The sequence below is a fragment of the Perca flavescens genome, chromosome 13 (genome assembly GCF_004354835.1).
Source record: "Perca flavescens isolate YP-PL-M2 chromosome 13, PFLA_1.0, whole genome shotgun sequence".
Classification (NCBI taxonomy): domain Eukaryota; kingdom Metazoa; phylum Chordata; class Actinopteri; order Perciformes; family Percidae; genus Perca; species Perca flavescens.
Genome location: NC_041343.1, coordinates 31709000 through 31732258, shown reverse-complemented (window position 1 = coordinate 31732258; position 23259 = coordinate 31709000). Strand labels below are relative to the sequence as shown.

The 23259-nt window shown below is 39.6% G+C and overlaps 2 protein-coding genes across 2 annotated transcripts; both read left to right on the top strand.

Annotated features, from left to right (window-relative positions):
- Positions 1-6236: 6236 nt before the first annotated feature.
- On the top strand, positions 6237-10256 carry LOC114566251 (olfactory receptor 8U1-like). The gene is made up of 2 exons (XM_028594579.1): positions 6237-7157; positions 10197-10256. Exons 1-2 carry the CDS (start codon positions 6237-6239, stop codon positions 10254-10256), a joined length of 981 nt encoding a protein of 326 aa, XP_028450380.1.
- Positions 10257-18000: 7744 nt separating this feature from the next.
- LOC114566250 (olfactory receptor 8U1-like) lies at positions 18001-18936 on the top strand. Its single transcript, XM_028594578.1, has one exon. It carries the CDS (start codon positions 18001-18003, stop codon positions 18934-18936), a length of 936 nt encoding a protein of 311 aa, XP_028450379.1.
- Positions 18937-23259: the final 4323 nt, after the last annotated feature.

Genomic DNA, 23259 nt, shown 5'->3' with positions numbered 1-23259 from the left:
AATACAGCTGTTTAATGTTTAATGAAGGATATTTGCACATGTAAAATCAAATTTTCTCTACTTTAACCCTTGTGTTGTCTTCCCGTAGACCGTGAACTTGTTGTCCTTATGGGTAAAAATTGCAAATTAACTTTTTTTGGCTCTTTTTCCAATGTTTTTTGAAAATTTTTGAAACATTTGTCATTTTTTTCGTTGCTTTTTTAAATACAAGGTCAATAAACATAATTTAAATGACATAATTACCTTTTTTTTTTTTTTTAAACTGAAATTGTGGATTATTTGACTGATAGTTAAGATCAGAGGATGTTGAATGGATCACAGTTTATTTAAAATGCTGCAAAATTGGAGAAAAAAAACACCCACAATTCAATAAAAGTAAACATTAATTTTACCTGCCAAGAATGTTACATGCAATACAATGTACATCCACGCATTCATGTTACTTTGGGGCAATTTGGTTCAAAGAAACTCATAATTCTGATATACATATGGGTCAAATTTGACCCGAGGACAGCACCAGGGATAAGCAATGTATTTACAGAATTAAACTTGGATTTAAAACTTTAATTTGTGAAATATAAATATATTTGTGGTTAAATTTGCCTTTTTAGGTTCATATTTAATCCTCATTTCATATGATATCCTACGAAATTAGACCTCCGCGGGCCGGTCATGTGACGTAGAGCTGTAATCGGGCCTTAAAAGTTAGGCCCGACAAGGCCCGAGCCTGACGAGTACATTTTGATTGACAGTTTTTTAAATGCCCAAACCCATTTACAGCCTGACGTTATTAAAATGTGTGCACGCACACAGCTCTTTTCCCTATTGTCAAGAATGAGTCATTTATACATTTTTAACATCATTTATTCATGGCTAATGTAGGCTATAGGTCTGGTCCCGTCGGGTTCGGGCAAAGATCTTCAGCTCTAATGTGACTACTGTCATTTTTGTGGCATTTGAGTTTAGCCAATAAAAATTGACTACAACACTTTAGTTTAGACACCAAAACAACTAAGATTAGGGAAAAGATTGGGGTTTGATTTCAAACATCCGTTTACGTGGTGAAAGTATTTAGTATTTTCCACACTTAACAAACTCCAGGAAGTAAAACTATAAAAAATAATACTGTACTTGCAAAATGTAAAGTGCGAAATAATTGTTTTTCTCAATTACTCTTTTGTGATTGAGGAGCAGAATCCGATCTCCAAATTTGAGTACAAAGTACTATAATGGCGAATTTTATTATTTTAATGATTGTTTTAATATTCTAAAGATTATTAATTTTGTTCATGTGTAGATTCAAAAGGCTCGTAGTGAAACAGCTGGCAACCGTGAACTTTGAGTCTAGCTAAAGCTATTTCTTGTTGAGAAGACCTCAGTCTCTCATACTGTTTACTTTTAGCAGATAAAATGAAGAAGGCCATAAACTCTCTGGTCTGAACCGTGTCTCCTTCTGTCTCCTGAGATAAACTGTCGTTTAGGCTAAGGTTAAGAACAGGAGCAGAGGGGAAGGTGTTACAATGGTGTGACTGTTAATAATGTCTCTTTTCAACAATGGCCATGCTAAAGATAAATTAAGAGGGGTGGCTTAACGGAGTTTTTCACTATATGATGTTTTGACATTTAGGTTTCTAGTTAGGAAGACTTTTTCAGACGTGGTGATTGTACCTGTGAATTTGTGATTCTCTATATTTGCAAATATAATAAATACTCAAAGACCAAACTTTGGTTTAATTCTCAAATAGTCTTTAATTTGTCTCATCTTGTGTTCATTGATACACACTCCTGCTGCTGACGAGAAAAAACTTCCTCTACAGTACAAACTGATATATGGGTCTGAAAACATTTTAAAGGTGCCCTGCCACCCAAAACCGTTTTTACTTGCATTTTTTGAAATATGTTAGGTCCATATACACACACCTAAAGGATTATTAAGAACACCTGTAAGATTTCTCGTTAATACAATTATCTAATCAACCAATCACATGGCAGCTGCTTCAATGCGTTTAGGGGTGTCATCCAGGTCTAGACAATCCCCTGAACTCCAAACTGAATGTCAGAATGGGAAAGAAAGGTGATCTAAGCAACTTTGAGTGTGGCATGTTTGTTGGTGCCAGACGGGCTGTTTGAGTATTTCACAATCTGCTCAGTTATTGTGATTTTCACACAACCATTTCTAGGGTTTACAAAGAATGGTCTGAAAAATGTAAAACATCCAGTATGTGGCAGTCCTGGGGGGCAAAAATGCCTTGTTGATGCTAGAGGTCAGAGGAGAATGGACCGACTGATTCCAGCTGATAGAAGATCAACTTTGACTCAAATAACCACTCGTTACAGCCGAGGTATACAGCAATGCATTTGTGAAGCCACAACACGAACAACCTTGAGGCGGATGGGCTTCACCAGCAGAAGACGCCACCGGGTACCACTCATCGCCACTAAAAATAGGAAAATGAGGCTACAATTTGCACGAGCTCACCAAAATTGGACAGTTGAAGACTGTAAACATGTTGCCTGGTCTTTCTGTTGAGAAATTCAGATGGTAGAGTCAGAATTTGGTGTAAACAGAATGAGAACTTGGATCCGTCATGCCTTGTTACCACTGTGCAGGCTGGTGGTGGTGGTGGTGAGGTAATGGTGTGGGGGATGTTTTCTTGGCATACTTTAGGCCCCTTAGTACTAATTGGGCATCATTGAAATACCACAGCCTACCTGAGCATTGTTTCTGACCATGTCCATCCCTTTATGACCACCATGTACCCATCCTCTGATGGCTACTTCCAGCAGGATAATGCACCATGTCACAAAGCTTGAATCATTTAAAATTGGTTTCTTGAACATGACAATGAGTTCACTGTAGTAAAATGGCACCTACAGTCACCAGATCTCACCCCACTAGAACTTCTTTGGGATGTGGTGGAACGGGAGCTTCGTGCCCTGGATGTGCATCTCACAAATCTCCATCAACTGCAAGATGCTGTCCTCTCAATATGGGCCAACATTTCTAAAGAATGCTTCCAGCACCTTGTTGAATCAATGCCACAAAGAATTAAGGCAGTTCTGAAGGCGAATGGGGGTCAAACATGGTATTAGTAGGGAGTTCCTAATAATCTTTTAGGTGAGTGTATGTTTGTGTTATGTCATGAATGTGAAAATGAACTGCTACCTCCTGTGTCAGCTCTAGTCAATGAAAAGAAAAAGAAATCAGGCCAATTACAAAAGCTGGTCAGTCTGACGTGGTGTTGCCTGAGCTCATTACTATTCATGACTCGCCCAGTTGCGCTGGGTAAAGGATGCTGATAGCCAGGCTCTCATTGGCTAGTTGTTAGCCAATCAGAGTCAAGCAGCTTAGCTCGTTGAATATTAATGAGAACTGGCACAAATCGAGCTGAGTCTTCCTGCAGGCTTTCTATACCACGCTAGAATAGCTTAAAACAAGGTAAACAAGGCATTTTTTCTACAAAAAATGTTACAGAGTCCAGGATGGAACTTTAGACATTACCACAAAGTAATGAAATATGTGTGGCAGGGCACCTTTTAAAAAAATGAGAATGGTATCTAACATAATGTAAGTGTTTCTGTGACTTCCCGTACAGACAGAAGGCTTCTTGCAGTGGAAGGAAGCTGTCCAACTTGACCACAGCTTTTTGTCTCCGCCCCCTGTTGCCGCCGCTGCTCCTATCCACTTTACAGACGAGGCGTTGGTCATCTCCAACGGACCTAATGTGTACTTTAGCGAGACAATGAACCGCAAGTTGTTCCCCGGATGCTGCTATGTGTCTTTCTTAGGATGGGTTGAATCAGGGGCAATTCTAGGATCAGACATTGGCTCAGCCATAAGCCTGGGAAAACCCTGATGAACTTCCGGCAAATTTGAGATTTGTTCTGCAAGTCAGTTCAGCCAAGAGCCCATTGATCGTTGGTCTGATTGGTTGAAGGACTATCCAATTGCCCTTCTCTACCAATTGCCCAATTGCCCTACCCTTCTCAGTTACAGTTACTGGTGTCAACCAGGATAGCCCCTAATGAGAATGTGACACAGATACAGTGCCTTGCAAAAGTGTTAACCCCTCCTGCTAAATCAGTAATTTCACTAAATAACAATGAATATATGTAGTTATTATTATTATAACAGAGGATAAATGCAAAATATTTAACATATGAAAAAACTATGAAAGTCCCTTTATGGACTAACAGAATCAAATGAAATGATAATGAGGTGTAAACAATAAATAAATAAAAAATACAACTTTCATTGACGTGGTTACAGGTGCATAGCATCAGCGACAGCGACACAGGATATTAAACCTGTTTCTTTGAACCTGTAATTGTTTGTCCTCTGTCACTAAGCATTGAAATTGATTAAAAAATTATTATAATTCGGGCGCCCAGATAGCTCAATTGGTAGAACGGACGCCCATATATAGAAGTTTACTCCTCGATGCTGCGGACCTTTGCTGCGTTTCGTTCCCCCCCCCCCCTCTCTGCCCTTTCATGTCTTCTGCTGTCCTATCAAAATTAAGGTTGAAAATGCCCAAACAATAATAAAAAATAAATACATTATTATAATTTTTAGGGTTAGGGGTTAGGGTTAAGGTTAGGTGCCTTGAAGTCAACGGACGCAGCGCTGCCTTGAATTCGACCTTGGGGGCTTAAAACACCATCGAGCACGGTTTTTATGGCAGTCTGATTTCATGTTTTCCTTTGTATTCTTATTCTTTTATTTATAAAGTGCCATATAAATAAACTTTACTTACTTACTTCTTGGTGCCCACTCTCTATGCCAATATCTTAAATTAAAAACAACCTACAGGAGATACACATGCTCAGTATCAATGGGTGCCAGGCAACAAGTTGACCTGTCAGCGAGTGACGCTGCAGCTGAGGACTGAATAAAAGTGTCTGCAGTTTCACTTCTGGTCTGAGGTGGAGGGAGGTTGTGCTTTCTCATCCGTGTGTAATACAATCTGTGTTTTAATGAATTTACAGCATCTTGTGAGAAGAATGTTTTCTTTATTTTCTGTCGCAGCTTTGTGGAAGAGTTCTCCGTGAAGTGAACCCTAACATGTTTCAGTAAGAAATCTACTGCACAAAACTTGCACTTTTGACTTATCTTCAAGCTCTTCACAGTGTCAGTTTACCCAAATGATATTGCATGTTATAGATTTATTTGCAATGTCTTCACTTGAATGCATTAGAGGTGAATGAAAGTATTCTTCATTTTCTGTCGCAGCTTTATAGAAGAGTTCTCACTGAAGTGGATGATAACGTGTTCAGAAAGAAATCTAATCTTGTGCGCACAAAACCTGCCACGGTTCAATTCACCCAAATTATGTAGTAGTTATTGACTTATTTGTCACGTTTTACATGTGTCTCTGTTTCTGCCTTCTCTCGAATGAAAGTTAGTTTGTGCAGCTCACAGACATTCAACATCGATGTATCTGTGTGTCCTCGGAGAGGGATCTATCTTTTGTTGCTCTACCTGAAGTTTCTTAGATTTTTTACCCTTTCAAAAGTGTTTCTTCTGAAGTTTTTCCTAATCTGATTCAAGACTTTTATGATAGAAAAATGTTGAAGCAAATTGACTTCCAAGTATAACTGGGACATTGTTTCTGGAAACAGCCGTTCCTGGGATATTTTGGAAATCTTTAAATGCCATTTTAAGCAAAGAAATAATGCTGTTTTTGTAATTTAGTTGAATGATGGAGAAAATCAGACACTGTGACTTAATGTGTTGGATGCCTCTGTAACAAATTCATGTCATTGTTATTGTGATGTAGACATGTTTATATTCACTGTGATAACTTTATGAAGACGTTTTTTAGGGCTACTGCCTCTGAGTCGACTAAGATTTCTTAAGTCGAGATCTGTTGATTAAATCAACTAATCAGTCAGTCAACTATGATTTGTTTTAACTGATGACAGCCCTAATTAAAGGAAATTGTTTATTGATGAAATCAGTTACACTCAAGATCTTTATTATTTGACATTGGCTGGGGAAAGCATACGGCGATCTCCTGGAACTCAAACATTTTCTAACCTTTTAAAGAGTCACAGTGAGATCTTGTGGAGGAACTCAGTTTTACAGCTCTGTCGATTTAAATCAAGACAATTACTTCAGGCGAGGAAAGCCCTAGAGTTTTTTTTAAATCTTGTTGCTTTTCTGTTACTATAACCGCATATACATACAACTGCAGTTATACATTCAGTCTTTATCCTGACACGACAGACGAGAAATGGAAAACGACACTTTTGTTGGGGATATTCTAATCTTAGAGGGGTTAAACGTAACATCCCAGTCCTTTATTCCCACCTTCATCTTCCTCCTCCTCATCTACATCTTCATCTTGGTGTCCAACATTGGCCTGGTGGTGCTAATCTTTCGGAGCAAGAGCCTCCAGCAGCCCATGTATCTGCTCGTCTGCAACATGAGCATCAACGATGTCTTTGGGGCGACAATAGTTATACCTCATGTCCTCCGAGATCTTTTATTTTCAGACTCAGAACGGTACATTCATTACATCGACTGTGCCTTCCAGGCGTTTTGTGTTCACCTCCATATGGGTGCTTCTCACACGGTGCTCATGATCATGGCTTTTGATCGTTACATGGCCATCTGCAACCCGCTGCGGTACGCCGCCGTCATGACCAACAGGATGGTGGTGTCGCTGTCAGTGGCAGCGTGGGGAACGGCCTTCGTGCTGGTGGCGATTCTTGTGGGGCTCAGCATCCGCCTGTCACGCTGCAGGTCAGTTATCCTCAACCCGTTCTGTGACAACCCGTCCTTGTTCAAACTGTCTTGTGAAAGCATTCTCATCAATAACATCTACGGTATCGGCTACACGGTGGTGCTGCTGGGCTCTTCCCTCTGCAGCGTAACGCTCACCTACCTGAGAATCGCCATGGTGTGTTTGAGTAGTAAAAACAAAGCTCTGAACAGCAAAGCGCTGCAGACCTGCACCACTCATCTGGTCGTGTACGTCATCCTCGTGTTGACCGTCTTCCTCATTGTGATCCTGCACCGCTTCCCTCTTCTGGCCGACCTCAGGAAAGCGGCGTCCGTTGTGGGACACGTTGTCCTGCCGGCCCTGAACGCTGTTATCTACGGTCTGCAAAATAAAGAGGTCCGGCAGAGGATTAAAACTTTGTTTAACCCTGTGATGCCTGAATTTATTCACAATTATATAAAAAAATGTATTATGTGTGTTTCTGGCTCCAAGCTGATGCTAAGTTGAGATTGTAAAAAGCATATAGAATAAATATTAATTTAGGTATGATGCAAATTAGCGACAACAGGCATTCATGGTAAAATTCTTTAGAAAATGGTAACAACACAAAACACATTTTCCCATCTCAGATATGTAGATTTTATTCATGTCACAAAGTAATTGACAAATAAATGAATCTTGACAACAGCAAGAAAGAAAACACTCTCCTACTCCCTAACATTGACAGTAGTCTTTTTAGTATTAGGGTTAGGGGTTAGGGTTAGGGTTAATTTCACTTCCGTGAACTGGATGTAGTTCCCACTCCGACCGGTCCTACGAGAAACCAGTGCGTGCAAAAGGTTCCTGGTATGTATCGAATGTAAACAAACCGGCATTGGAGGAATACACACGCTATCTCACCTGCAGTTGGAATGGAAGGGGTTTGATGCAAATTAGCGACAGTCGGCATTAAGGGGTTAATATCAATAAAGTAACTTGACATGTTGCATGTTTTCTCCTCTTCTACTTGTGTATTGTATACTTGTATCTTTAAAAATAAAAAAAGATAGTTTTTGTTGTAGAATAATGGGTGGATTATTCCCTGGATAGATGGATTAGTTGTTTGGTCTCTAAAATGTCAGAAATTTGGTGAAAAATGTGGATCAGTGTTTCCCAAAGTCCAAGATAACGTCCTCAAATGTCTTGTTTTGTCAAAAACTCAAAGATATTCAGTTTACTGTCACAGAGGAGAGAAGAAACTAGAACATAATCACATTTAACAAGCTGACAGAGAAGTTTTTCTGTTTTTCCATTAAAAAATGACTCAAACCGATAATAGTTGCAGATTAATTTAATAGTTGACAACTAAATCTTTGCAGCTCTAATTTGAGAAAATCAGTGAAATCATGCTACTGTTTGAGCAAGGTAAATGACTAATACAGATACACTGGGGCAACATAGAATCCTGGAAAATAACTGGAAATGACTTAATAATACAATCATTTTCTATAATACAAATTTAGTTTGTATCTTTGATTTGAAATTAAACGTGTATTTTGTTGCTTTTAATGTTTAAAAGATATTTACACCTGTAAAAAACAATTTTAAATTTAAGAAATGTATTTTCAGTATAGTATGTGAAAACATAAAATATATTTCTTTAAAATATGGAAATTGAGGGTGCCAGGATAGCTCAGGTGGTAGAGCAGGCCTGTTTAACCTCTGTCACTAATAGACAAGTTCGCAAAATCTGGCTTGAAGCATTAAAATGGATTTAAATAAATTAAAAATATATATATATATTATTGTAATTTGTAGGGGGGCTGAGATGAAATTTAAAAGGGTGTAAAATCGCCACTGGCTTGAATACATTTTACTGAATATGGTTGTAATGTATGTAACTAATAAATAAAAGCTTCTTTATAAAAATAAACGCTTCTTTCTTTGTTATTATAACAGGCTTTTAGTTAGACAACGGTTTTTGGTGTTTGGTGTTTTAAGCCCCCAATGTTGTTGTCCAGGCAGCGCTGCCAGAAAGGCACTAGGATTAGGCAATGGTTAGGGTAAGGTGCATTGAAGTCGGCGGTCACAGCGCTGCCTTGAATTTGACAGTGTGGGCTTAAAACATCATCGAGCATGTTTTTTTTATGGCAGTTTGATTTTATGTTTTCCTTTGTATTCTTATGTCTTTTATTCATAAAGTCCCATATAAATAAACTTTATTTACTTCTTCTTGGTGCCCACTCTCTATGCCAATATCTTAAATTAAAAACAACCTACAGGAGATACACATGCTAAGTATCAATGGGTGCTAGGAAACAAGTTGACCTGTCAGCGTGTAACGCTGCAACTGATGGCCAAATAAAAGTGTCTTGTTGGGGACCAAGAAGCTGGTTAAACAGTGATTTGGCTCGGATTGAGTTGACTGGTGAGACACAGGGGAGGCAAGACAAAGGATCTTGGCCTACATGTGAATCCCAAAGCCAGTTTCACCAAACTCCTACAAGCCGCCACTTCACAAGATGGAGAAAGTGCATTCAAACACGAGGACGGCAAGGCAGACTGGTGGTGAGACAAAGAACTGCTTCACACCTGTGGCCAGGTTGCAGTTTTCCCATTGGTCGTCGGGTCCTTGAATGCACCACCCCGCCACTAGGAGGCGGAGGAAGGATAAAAGCTGTCCGCGTTTGTGTTTCTTTGCTTTCACGGTAACCCCCGGTTGCTGAAAGGAGGCACTGGTCCGGGCGCGTTGCCTAGCAACCCCCGGCTTCTTCTGCCCCTGCCCGTGCACCCAGCACCACTACCGCCCTCTTGAGGCTAAATAGTTTGTGCAGCTCACAGGAGTAGCCATTTTTGGAGTTGTTTGATGTGTTAGAACTACGATCGACACCGCCCCTCCCCTTTCACTCATTCCCTCTCACACACACACAGACACAGACGTGTCCATGCTGCGTTGCTTTGTTTTGCTTTGTTTTTGGTTGTGATATTGTAAAAAGGTATATGAGTTTATTAGTGAAGGATTATTGATTAGCCACCGATAATTGTGACGTTAATAAATCTTATTATGCTTAATTAGCAGTTGCTTGTGATTATTTGTGTACTTGTTGTAATAATTGCTGGTCAATCAGGTCCGTGTTTGGATTCACCCCTTCCTTTAATTCCTTTTTAAAGGATTACCACAGAATGAGACTGTTCCACAGTTTGATTATTGGTCCCTGACTTGCAGGGTGGTGCCCCGTTTTTGATTGTTTGTCGATTTGATAAAGTTATTAATAACCATATTCATAACTTTATTAATATTGATAAAACATATTTGATAATTTGCCAATGATCAAATCTGTACCCTACGAGAATCCTACAGTCTGAAGTTTCACTTCTGGTCTGAGATGAAGGGAGGTTGTACTTTCTCATACGTGTTTAATACAATTTATGTTTTAATGAATTTACAGCATCTTCTTAGACGAACGTATTCTTTATTTTCTGTTGCAGCTTTGTGGAAGAGTTCTCCGTGAAGTGGAGGACAACCCTAACCCTAACGTGTTTCAGTAAGAAATCTAATCTTGGCACAAAACTTGCACTTTTGACTTATCTTCAAACTCTTTCAAAGTGTTTTTTTTATTTCTGCCTTCACTCAAATGCATTAGAGGTGAATGAAAGTATTCTTCATTTTCTGTCACAGCTTTATAGAAGAGTTCTCATTGAAATGGAGGATGTGTTCAGAAATCTAATCTTGTGCGCACCAAACCTGCCTCTTAAGCTTTTTTTAAAGTGTTGATTCATCCAAATTATAAAGTAGTTATTGAGTTATTTGTCACGTTTTATGTGTCTCTGTTTCTGCCTTTCGGACAATGTTTTTGAGGTGGAAAAAGGCAGTTCTGGTGATTTGATTGACATGCTGTTCGAAGGTGAGGTTGCTATCAAAATGGGTCAAAATCTACGTGGTGTTTAAAGGGGAACTATGCCGTTTTTTTTAGCTTAATTTACCTTAACTGAACAGCTTTGGAGTCATTGGAATTATTGTATGACTTTTTTCGAGTTGAATGGTGGTCGTCTCGCTTCCCTCTAGCGCCTGTGAGCGGAAAAACCACCCTTGCAACTTTCGGCCAGCAAGTTTTTCACACTATCGTCATGGAGCAAGCAGAAAGCTAGGAGAGCATTGGATATTGGAGGAACAAAGATAGGTGAATCGGTCGACTGACCGAGCGAGGAGTCAGACACAAGTAAACATAGGAGCTGCCAAATATCTATTCCAAAGCTGTAGGGGGAGCTCTATAGAGAAACCTGCGAGCAAAAGCGAATAGAAGAAGAAATGGCCAAAACTGCATAGCGCGCCTTTTACAGGCCACAGAGGGCGAGGAAGGGCTAGAGCAGGGGTTTTCAAATTGGGTGAATGTGAGCTTCCCCTTAGAGTAGGTAAGGACAGCCAAGCCCCCCCTTCCCCAAACTCCCGTCCGCCTGCCCTAACCCACACACGCCTCTGCAGTAATGCCATCTTTTGTGTTATCCAGACAATGATGAGTTTCAATATTTTTTTTATGTTGTATTTGAAGAATTTCCACAATTTTAAAAAGTGCATTCATAAATATCTAGCTCTGGGGAGTTTACTCCCCGGAGTCCTTATGTTTCTTCTTCGCAGAGCTATGCTCTAATAGCATCCTGCTGCGTCCTGCTGCATCCGCAGCACCCACCCGTGCTCTGCAGCGCCACGTTACATCCCGCAACGCCCTGCTGTGATGTTCCTATGCACAGAGTAGTCAGGATCCGGTATAGGAGACTGCACTACTCAGTATGACACAATGTGCCCGGCTATGACATGAACTTCCACGATAACCTTCGAAGTCACTGTGACTTCTAATGTGACTGTTATCACCACTGTTCATCACGCCCCCAACCGGCCCGTCAGACACCGCCTACCAAGAGTCTGGGTCTGCCGAGGTTTCTTCCTAAAAGGGAGTTTTTTCTTACCACTGTCGCAATAGCCACTGCTAATGCTTGCTCTTGAGGGAATTACTGTAATTGTTGGGGTTTTGGAATTTATAGAGTGTGGTCTAGACCTACTCTATCTGTAAAATGTCTCGAGATAACTTTTGTTATGATTTGATACCATAAATAAAATTGAATTGAATTGAATAAACGATACAGCAAATCATTTCCAAGTTCATGCAGGCCTATTGAGGCTACTTTTAAAATCCTTCATTGTAAAATCAGTGGGCCTAACCACAAGTCAACAAAATATGCTTAACACATGTTATGATGTGGGGGGTCCACCCCCCGAAAATTTTGAGCATTAAACACTTCATTTCCTGCATTCTGGTGAATTTGTATGCACCTATTCTACCTTTTTCTGAATCAATTTGCTGGAAATATGTTCATGTAAAAGGAAACAGATTACAATCCAAATATAAAAACATAATGGAATATATTGCAGTAAGGCTCTCAGGCTTTCTGTATTGCGTTCATCTATTTGTTCTCCTGTAGATTTGCTATTCTAATTATATCTGAGTCAGCACACATGTAGCCTAGGCATCATTTACTCTTACCTTCTTTTTTGTATGGTTTGTTGAGGAAGTAACCTCAATTATACATTATTTATTTTAATTTATTAATAAACCCATGGATTGTAATATTTCAGATATTTGAGCAAGATTTCAGCTCATGTCCAAACCTTTGTGCACATTCAAAATATAACTCATTTCCATCTGTGTTCTCTGAGGTTTGGAGAAGTCCTGATATTTTGTGAAAAATAAAGTTATAAAATGCTATTACAAGAGTAAAGTCACTATATTATAATAATCTACCTGCACCGTAGCCTGCTGTGCATTACGTGATTGGTCTGCTGATACGGTAGATCTCAGACCTTCTGACAGACAAAGAGCCCCGTTTGGGTCTCTGGTCTCTGAATGAGACAACATTTAGGTAATGGCTGTACGCTGCTCTACGTCTGAGCTTTTTACAGCGAGAGTAGACATTAAGCGATGTCCAGTTTCATATTTGTCAACTTTCCAAAATACATTTGTGGCTACACTCAAAACATTCGGGGCTGAAGCCCCAGCAAAATCAGCTGACGGCGTGTCTGTCAGTGGGAACATAGAGGCCGCGCTTTTGATGCGTAGAGGTGTTCAATCCGGGACTGCACTGCAGAGAGAAATAAAGGCAAGTCTTCCTCCACCTGCAGCCTTGATCTGTATTTGTTTTTAATCAGGGTCAGTGTGGAAAACCCACACTCACACAAGTAGGTGGAGGTGAAGGGGATTAGGACTTTCAAAGCCTTAGGAGAAATCGCTGTCCACAGACAACCATAAACGCGTTATCTGCATTTCTCCCGGTCTCTGTCACACTGCAGCAGAGGTGCAGCCTTGGACCCCAACCAGGTGAAACCTAACTTTAACTCAGGATCATATTTCCTAATTTCTTTGCTGGTTCCTGTCTCCTCCCTTAATGCTGACTTCTGTTGACTTGGGACGAGGAAACATCGCATTTTAAAGCTAATACACGCATGCACAATTACCAATATAGCTGCATAAAGATTTATTTTATCTTTGCATGTCGCGCCTCCCCTGTGGCTCTCTGGCACCCCCCAGGGGAGGTGTTCCTCACCTATTGAAAACCCCTGGGCTAGAGCATTCAGTCAATTTTCTAAATTAACTCCCTGTGAGTTATTAACTAATGCCGACCTGACACCAAACGACTTTTCAAGCGATCAAACTGTCGCAGACAAATTTCCAATATAGAATGAAATCCTGAGAGTCTTGCTTGGGTTGGGGCGCTCCAGTTGTCTCAATCGTTTGGTGTAAGGTGGTCATAAAACTCAGTCCCAGCTGTGTTAAGTCAGTTAAAAAATCAAACGTGTTTGATATTATCATAAGTTTGAAGTCTTGGTAGTAAAATCTTCTAGTCTGTGACTGAAAAATTGTCTTTAGATGTGAGATGGTGTCACACTTTAGACTTTTAAGTCTTTTCAGAGACTTAGAGTGGATGGTAGGCTGAACAATTATCAGCATGAAACTTTCCCCAGTTGTTTACTGACTTTAAGACAATTGGTTTATGTATTACAAGTTATATTCAAATGTTATGTTTAAATGTGCAAATGAGGCATTATCTTTATATGCCAAACTTTGAATAAATGTCCAGAACAGAAATGTAAACATTGGATAAAGCCAAGTTCTTGTTTTTAATTGTGTCGATATATTAGAGTCAAAGAGTTTTACTATAAAATTAGGCCACCGCGGGCCGGTCATATGACGCCGGCTATAGAGCACGATGAGCTGCCAGTCATTTCAGCTACCGTGGCATTTAAGTGGCACAACACTTAAGTTTAGACATCAAAATGACTAAGATTAAGGAAAAGATTGGGGTTTTATTTAAAACACCCATTTACGAGGTGAAAGTATTTCGTTTTTTCCCCAGGTAGCGAACTCCGGGAAGTAAAACTATAAAAAAAAAAAAAAGTGCAAAATAATTTTTTTCTTGATTACTCTGTTGTGATGGATCCAAATTCGAGTACGGAGTACAAACTGATATATGGGTCTGAAAACATTTTAACAAATCAGAATGGGATCTAACAGGATGTGAGTCTTTCTGTGACTTCCCGTACAGACAGAAGGCTTCTTGAAACGGACGAAAGCTGTCCGACTTGACCACAGTTTTTTGTCTCCACCCCCTACTGCTGCTGCCGCTGGGAGCGTGCCTATGTTTCCACATTTCTAAGATGTATTCCAAAATTAGGCCCTATGTTCCCACATTTCCTTTTTCATAAATTTGCATCAGATTTTATCCCCCTTTCTCCCAATTTAGTAGCCAATTACACCCAAGCTATTATCCAGTAGCAATGGACTACAGAGGGAATGTAACCCTAACCCAGAAATATGTGAACCTTGGGCTGTGGGAACATAGGGCCTAATTTTCAGTGAAAAAAAAAAGAAATCTTAGAAATGTGGGAACATAGGGCTGTGGGAACATAGGACTGACCCCCCGCCCCTGCTCCCGTCCGCTTTACAGACGAGGTGTCGCTCAAGTCCAACGGGCCTAATGTGTCCTTTAGCGAGACAATGAACCCCAAGTTGTTCCCTGGACGCTGCTATGTATCTTAGGATGGGTTGAATACATTGTACTGTATATCATTGTATGTGACTAATAAATAAAAGCTTCTTTATAAAATAAAAACTTCTTTCTTTGTTATTTTAACAGGCTTGTAGTTAAACGTTTTTTATGGCTGTCTGGTGTTATGTTTTCCTTTGTATTCTTATGTCTTTAATTTGTTGTATTTCATTTTATTGTGAAGCACTTTGTCATTTTTATTTGTGAAAAGTGACATATAAATAAACTTTACTTTTTTATTTTTGGTGCCCACTCTCTGTGACAATATCTTAAATTGAATCAGGGGCGATTCTAGGATCAGACCTATGGGGGACTCAGCCCCTAATGAGAATGTGACACGGATACAGTGCCTTGCTAAAGTCTTAACCCTTCCTGCTAAATCAGTAATTTCCCTGGATAACAATGAATATATGTATTTATTATTATAGTAGAGGATAAATGCAAAATATTGAAAATATGAAAAAACTATTAAAGTCCCTTTATGGAATACCAGATTCAAATGAAATGATAATGAGGTGTAAACAATAAATAAATAAAAACATAAAACTTTCCTTGACGGGGTTACAGGTGCATAGCATCGGCCACAGCGACACTGGATATTAAACCTGATTCTTTGAACCTGTAATTGTTTGCCCTCTGTCACTAACAGACAAGTTCACAAAATCTGGCTTGAAGCATTAAAATTGATTGAAAAAAATTATTATAATTTTTAGTGGGGCTGAGATGAAATTTAAAAGGGTCTAAAATCGCCACTGGGTTGAATACATTTTACCGAATAGGGTTGTACTGTATGTGACTAATAAATAAAAGCTTCTTTCGTTGTTTTTTGTTTTTATTCCTGCCTGTAAGGCACTAGGATTAGGCAATGGTTAGGGTTAGGTTTAGGGTTAGGTTTAGGGTTAGGGTTAGGTGCCTTGAAATTGACGGTCACAGCGCTGCCTTGAATTCGACGTTGGGGGCATAAGACACCATCAAGCAAGGTTTTTATGGCTGTCTGATTTCATGTTTTCCTTTGTATTCTTATCATTGATAAAAAACAGTTTTATTTGTAAAGTGTCATATAAATAAACTTTAATTACTTTTTTCTTGCGGCCCACTCTCTATGGAAATATATTCTATTAAAAACAACCTACAGGAGATACAAATACTGAGTATCAATTGGTGCCAGGCAACAAGTTGAGCAGTCAGCGAGTGACGCAGCTGAGGACCGAATAAAAGTGTCTGCAGTATCACTTCTCATCTGAGGTGGAGGGATGTTGTGTTTTCTCATAAGTGTTTGATACAATCTATGTTTTAATTAATTTACAGCATCTTGTGAGACGAAAGTTTTCTTTATTTTCTGTCGCAGCTTTGTGGAAGAGTTCTCCGTGAAGTGGAGCATAACCCTAACGTGTTTCAGTAAGAAATCTAATCTGGGTACAAAACTTGCACTTTTAACTGATCTTCAAGCTCTTTCAAAGTGTCTGTTCACCCAAATGATATTGCAGTTTTAGATTTATTTGCAATGTTGTTGTTTCTGCCTTCAATCAAATGCTTTAGAGATGAATGAAAGAATTCTTAATTTTCTGTCACAGCTTTATAGAAGAGTTCTCACTGAACTGGAGTATAACGTATTCAGAAAAAAAATCTAATCTTGTGCGCACAAAACCTGCCACTTAACCTTTTTTTAAAGTGTCGATTCACCCAAATTATATAGTAGTTATTGACTTATTTGTCACGTTTCATGTGTCTTTGTTTCTGCCTTCACTTGAATGAAAGTTAGTTTGTGCAGCTCAGAGACGTTCAACATCGATGTATCTGTCTGTCATCGGAGAGGGATCTATCTTTTGTTGCTCTTTCTGAAGTTTCTTAGATTTTTTACCCTTTCAAAAGTGTTTCTTTTGGACGTTTTTCCTAATCTGATTCAAGACTTTCATGATAGACAAATGTTGACGCAAATTGACTTGGATTGACAACTTCTCTTTGCAAAAATAGTCTTCTTTGTGAGAATTACTTCCAGTGAAAGCTCTAAAATCTTTAAATGCCATTTTAAGCAAAGAAATAATGCTGTTTTTGTAATATAGGTGAATGATGGAGAAAAAACTCAGACACAGCGACTTCATATGTTGCATGCCTCTGTAACAAATTCATGATAACAACAGTTCAGAATAACAAAATTCTGCATCGCATTTTAGCCTGTCATTGTTACTGTAATGTAGACATGTTTAGGTTCACTGTAATAACTTCATGAAGAAGTTTTTTAGGGCTGCTGCCTACGAGTCGACTAAGATTTCTTAAATTGATTCTTTTGTTTATGCTTTTTTCATGGTGAATGACTTATTTCCAAGAAACCTAAGAGGAAGTATTTTAACCCTGTCACTTAAATAATTACGCTCCAAGGAATCTGAATTTTTAAACATCGTTTCGAGGGGAACAAATTTTCTGTACGGTTAACGTTGTGAATTGAAACAAAACTAATTGGTTAGATTAAGGAAAAGATTTTTAAGAGGTTAGTACCAAATAAGTTAGGTGACGGTTTAAATAAGTACGTTTGTTATGTAAATTAACTTTCATACATGATAGGAATGCTCCCCCTGAGTCAATTAATTGGTTGTTTTTAGTTTTAGTCAACTACAATTTCTTTACTCATTTTTACGCTTCTTTCGTGCAGAATTATTTATTTTCAAGACATGTCTAAACACATCTCTGGCTTTTTTTTAATTTAAAGTGGGGCTTTTGTATGATTCTTTGTGGAGAAACTTAGTTTTACAGATCTGACGATTAAATTAACTAATCGTTTCGTTGACACAATCATAAAATCGAGTGTTAGGTGAAGAAGTTTTCTTTACTCGAGGACAGCCCTACTTCTCTCACACTTACACTTCATAAGAAAAAATATATTGTTTGGGTTTGAATTAGTATGTTTTTTACATCATTTAAATTGAAAAGAAACTAATTCTATTACAGATCTGTCGATTAAATCAAATAATCAGTCAGTCAACTATGATTTCTTGTAATTGATGACAGCCCTAATTAGAGGAAATGAATTATTGATGAACTCATCACATAAACAAGACTAATACATACTAATACAAGACAAACACATTTTTTTTAAGAGTCACAATTAAATCTTGTTGCTTTTCTGTTACTATAACTGCATATACATACAACTGCAGTTATACATTCAGAGTCTTTATCCTGACGCGACAGACGAGAAATGGAAAACGGCACTTTTGTTGGGGATATTCTAATCTTAGAGGGGTTATACGTAACCTCCCAATCCTTTATTCCCACCTTCATCTTCCTCCTCCTCATCTACATCTTCATCATAATGTCCAACATTGGCCTGGTGGTGCTGATCTTTCGGAGTAAGAGTCTCCTGCAGCCCATGTATCTGCTCGTCTGCAACATGAGCATCAACGATGTCTTTGGGGCAACAGTAATTATACCTCATTTCCTCCGAGATCTTTTATTTTCAGACTCAGAACGGTACATTCATTACATCGACTGTGCCTTCCAGGCGTTTTGTGTTCACCTCCATATGGGTACTTCTCACACGGTGCTCATGATCATGGCTTTTGATCGTTACCTGGCCATCTGCAACCCACTGAGGTACGCCGCCGTCATGACCAACAGGATGGTGGTGTTGCTGTCGGCGGCAGCGTGGGGAACAATCTTCGTGCTGGTGGCGATTCTCGTGGGGCTCAGCATCCGCCTGTCACGCTGCAGGTCAGTTATCTTCAACCCGTTCTGTGACAACCCGTCCTTGTTCAAACTGTCTTGTGAAAGCATTCTCATCAATAACATCTACGGTCTCGGCTACACGGTGGTAGTGCTGGGCTCGTCCCTCTGCAGCGTAACCCTCACCTACCTGAGAATCGCCATGGTGTGTTTGAGTAGTAAAAACAAAGCTCTGAACAGCAAAGCGCTGCAGACCTGCGCCACTCATCTGATTGTGTACGTCATCCTCGTGGTGTCCCACTTCCTCGTTGTGATCCTGCACCGCTTCCCTCTTCTGGCAGACCTCAGGAAAGTGGCATCCGTTGTGGGACACGTTGTCCTGCCGGCCCTGAACCCAGTTATCTACGGTCTGCAAAATAAAGAGATCCGGCACATGATTAAAACTTTGTTTCATAACAATAAAGTAACTTGACATGTTGCATGTTTTGTTCTCTCCTACTTGTATATTCTATACTTGTATCTTTTATAAACTAAAGATAATTTTCATTGTCGATTAATGGGTGGATTAGTCTCTGGATAGATTGATTAGTTGTTTGGTCTCTAAAATGTCGGAAAATTGGTGAAAAATGTGGATCAGTGTTTCCCAATATCCAAGATAACATCCTCAAATGTCTTGTTTTGCCAAAAACTCAAAGATATTCAGTTTACTGTCACAGAGAAGAGAAGAAACTAGAACATAATCACATTTAACAAGCTGGCATCAGAGAAGTTTTACTGTTTTTCCATTAAAAAATTACTCAAACCGATAATAGTTGCAGATTAATTTAATAGTTCTAAATGCAGCTCTAATTTGAGAGAATCAGTGAAATCATGGTACTGTTTGAGGTAAGGTAAATGACTAACACTGTTGTGAGATACACTGTAGAAAATAATATTTTGTCAGCTGGGGTGACAAAGAATCCTGGAAAAGACTTAAATTATAATTTTAAATTTAACAAATGTATTTTCAGTATTGTACATGAAAACATATAATACATTTCTTTAAAATATGGAAATTGAGGGCACCAGGATAGCTCAGGAGGTGGAGCGGGCACCCATATATACCGTAGAGGTTTACTCCTCGACGCAGTGGGCCTGGGTTCGACTCCGACCTGTGGCCCTTTGCTGTGTGTCGTTACCCCCCCTCTTTGTCCCCTTTCATGTCTTCAGTTGTCCTATCAAAATGAAGGTCGAAAATGCCCAATAATGATCTTTATAAAAAAAAATTGAAATTGTATTGTTATTCAGTCATTGCTTTCATTATTAATTTCATTATCTTAGTTTTGTTAGTTTTAATTAAATGGGCTAGATTATAAAAAGTTAAAACCATGCTTATGTTTTATGTTTTAAATAATAAATTGTATGCTGCAGTCAGGTTATGAAAATAGGAATGGAATCTAGAATGACTAGCCTACTAAGGTAAAAACAGCTGGCTATTTCTCTCTCCCTCTCTTCCTGTTTCTTACAGATAGATTAGGTTAAAACCAACTATTAACATATAAAGAGAAACGTCTCTTTGAGTCTCCAACCTCCTCGTGCCACGTCTGGGTTAGAACAAAGGAAATGCAAACTCTGTAAACTTGAGTATAATCAGCACTACCAAGATAATCAACCTTAGTCTGTGACCTGTAGTAAACCTAAATTCAGAGGTGTGTCCTTATCCTGAGGGAAGGGAATAAATGTGTAATCCGGAGAATGATTCAGGACTGTTCTTCTGTAACTCCGCAAGGAGAAGCATGAGATCAGTCCGCTGTCAGCTGCAGTGTAATAATTGTCTTTTGACTGTTGCTTTCATCGTGTTGTTTTATTAAACCTTTTAGTTAACTTTCAATTCCCCCAGCCTCTCCTTCCTCCTCCAGAAATCAGAACGAACACGTCTTTTAGAGAATTCTTAACACACTCCAGCAATTTGGTATTGAAATACCATGAAGTCAAAAGTAAACAGCAGCAGTCAATTTGTTAACATTAACGATAAACTCTCCAAGTACGCTGTTAAAGCCATGGTGTTTCTCAAGGCTCAGTGCTTGGACCAATTCTATTCTCCTTATATATGCTTCCTCTAGGCAGTATTATTAGGAAACACTCAATTAACTTTCACTGTTATGCAGACGACACCCAATTCTATCTGTCAATTAAGCCAGACGAAAGTGGTCAGTTAGCTAAATTTCAAGCGTGCATTAAAGATATAAAATCATGGATGACCTACAATTTCCTGATCTTAAACTCAAACAAAACTGAAGTTATTGTGATGGGACCCAAGCACCTCTGAACTTCATTATCTAAAGACATAGCTACTCTACAATCACACCTGTTGATGATCCTTATTAAGGGCTCCATTGCCTATTCTCTCCAAGGACTCTGATGAAGATGTAACTATACATCGAAACGTTAGTCACTGTTATGCACCTTAAAAATACAATTTTTTGCTATTTGTACTCTGGATGGTATTGACCTGGCTCCCACCACCGCTGTCAGAAATCTAAGAGTCATTTTTGATCAGGATATATCCTTCAAAGCCCACTTAAAACAAACACAACAGCCTTTTTCCATCTTTGTAACATTGCCAAAATTAGGAACATCCTATCTCAAAACGATGCTGAAAAACTAGTCCATGCATTCGTTACTTCCAGGCTAGACTACTGTAATTCCAAACTATCAGGTTGCTCAAATAAGTCCCTTAAGATTCTCCAGCTGATCCAGAAAGCTGCAGCACGTGTTCTGACGAGAACGAAGAAAAGAGATCATATTTCTCCTGTATTAACTTCTCTGCACTGGCTTCCAGTGAAATCTAGGATCGAATTTAAAATCCTCCTCCTGACCTACAAAGCTCTAAATGGTCAAGCACTATCATAGCTAGATGAGGTCTTAGTACCTTACTGTCCCACTAGAGCACTGCACTCACAGAACTCAGAGCTACTTGTGGTTCCTAGAGTCTCTAAAAGTAGACTGGGGGCCAGAGCCTTCAGCTATCAGGCTCCACTCCTGTGGAACCAGCTCCCAATTTGGATTCGAGGGGGAGACACCATCACCACATTTAAGAGTAAACTGAAAACCCTCCTCTTTGATAAAACTTATAGTTAAGGAGTGAGGAGTTGCAGCGTCCGCCTAACCCAGCCCACCTGCTTCTCTTCGTAGTCATTAGATTTATTTATCATATAATCAATATATAGTGAGAGTAGAGGGAAGCAGGCCAGTACAGCCCGATCCGGGGAGAGTTCAAGCCCGATCCGGCACCTCTCTCTAAGCTAACCTGCCTCTCTTAGCTATGCTATTATAATTCTAGACTGCCGGGGAAATTCTTTCCTTCCTATGACACACTGAGCTGCTCTCTCATCTCTTTTTTCACTTGTTTCCTTTTGTATGTCCCAGAAATGCTGGTTACTAACCTCGCTCTGGGGAGTTTACTCCCCGGAGTTTTTTCTTGCTCTGCAGTGCCACGTTACATCCGCTACGCCCTGCTGTGATGTTCATATGCACAGAGTAGTCAGGTCCCGGTATTGGAGACTGCACAACTCAGTATGACACGATGTGCCCTGTTATGAACTTCCATGACTACCTTCTAAGTCACTGTTCCATTTTCTTTAATGTGACTATTATTTGCCACTGTTCATCACACCCCCAACCGGCCCCATCAGACACCGCCTATCAAGAGTCTGGGTCTGCAAAGGTTTCTTCCTAAAAGGGAGTTTTTCCTCACCACTGTTGCAACAGCCACTGCTAATGCTTGCTCTTGAGGGAATTACTGTAATTGGGGTTTTGGAATTCATAGAGTGTGGTCTAGACCTACTCTCTGTAAAGTGTCTCGAGATAACTTTGTTATGATTTGATACTAAAAATAAAATTGAATTGAATTGAATGTGGTGCACTGGCAAAAAACATCTGGAATACATACAAGGTACAGTGTGTTACATGTCATTGTGATTTCGGACGAGCCCCCAAAATTGAACTCACAAGAGACTAGAAAACTGAAATTAAAGGCCGAGATGTCCTGAGTACACGTACACTGATCACTCTACAGTTTTTAAAATGAAATACACTTACTATGACAATTCACTCAGTACAATTTACATGTGATTTGAACATGCACAGATTTTTGCAATCGCGGATGCATTTGGGGAGATACTTCCATACAGGGGGCAGGGTGTCGACAGTAGGTTGGCATCTGAGGAGCGGAGGCTGCGAGAAGGAGTGTGGTGGTGAAGCAGGTCGGTGAGATAGGAGGGGGCCTTTGTTGTGAAGGGCTTTGTCAGTGAGGAGGACTTTGAATTGTATTCTTTGTGGGACAGAGAGCCAGTGGAGGTTCTGGAGGACTGGAGTGATGTGGTCAGGGGAGCGTAAATTGGTGATCAGACGAGCAGCAGCAGAGTGCTGGATGTATAGAAGTTTTTTTACTTACTACTTTGGATGACGAACCATATAGAATGCTATTGCAGTCATCAATTCTCGAGGTAATGAAGAGACGGATCAAGATTTCGTCAGTAGAGAATGTAAGTGATGGGCGGAGACGGGCAATGTTTTGGAGGTGGAAAAAGGCAGTTCTGGTGATTTGATTGACATGCTGTTCGAAGGTGAGGTTACTATCAAAACGGGTCATAATCTACCGTGCGTTTTTAGCTTAATTTACCTTAACTGAACAGTTTCGGAGTCATTGGAATGATTATATGACTTTTTTTCGAGATGAATGGTGGTCGTCTCGCATCCCCCTATCGCCTGTGAGTGGAAACGCCACTCTTGCGACTTACGGCCGGCGAGCCAC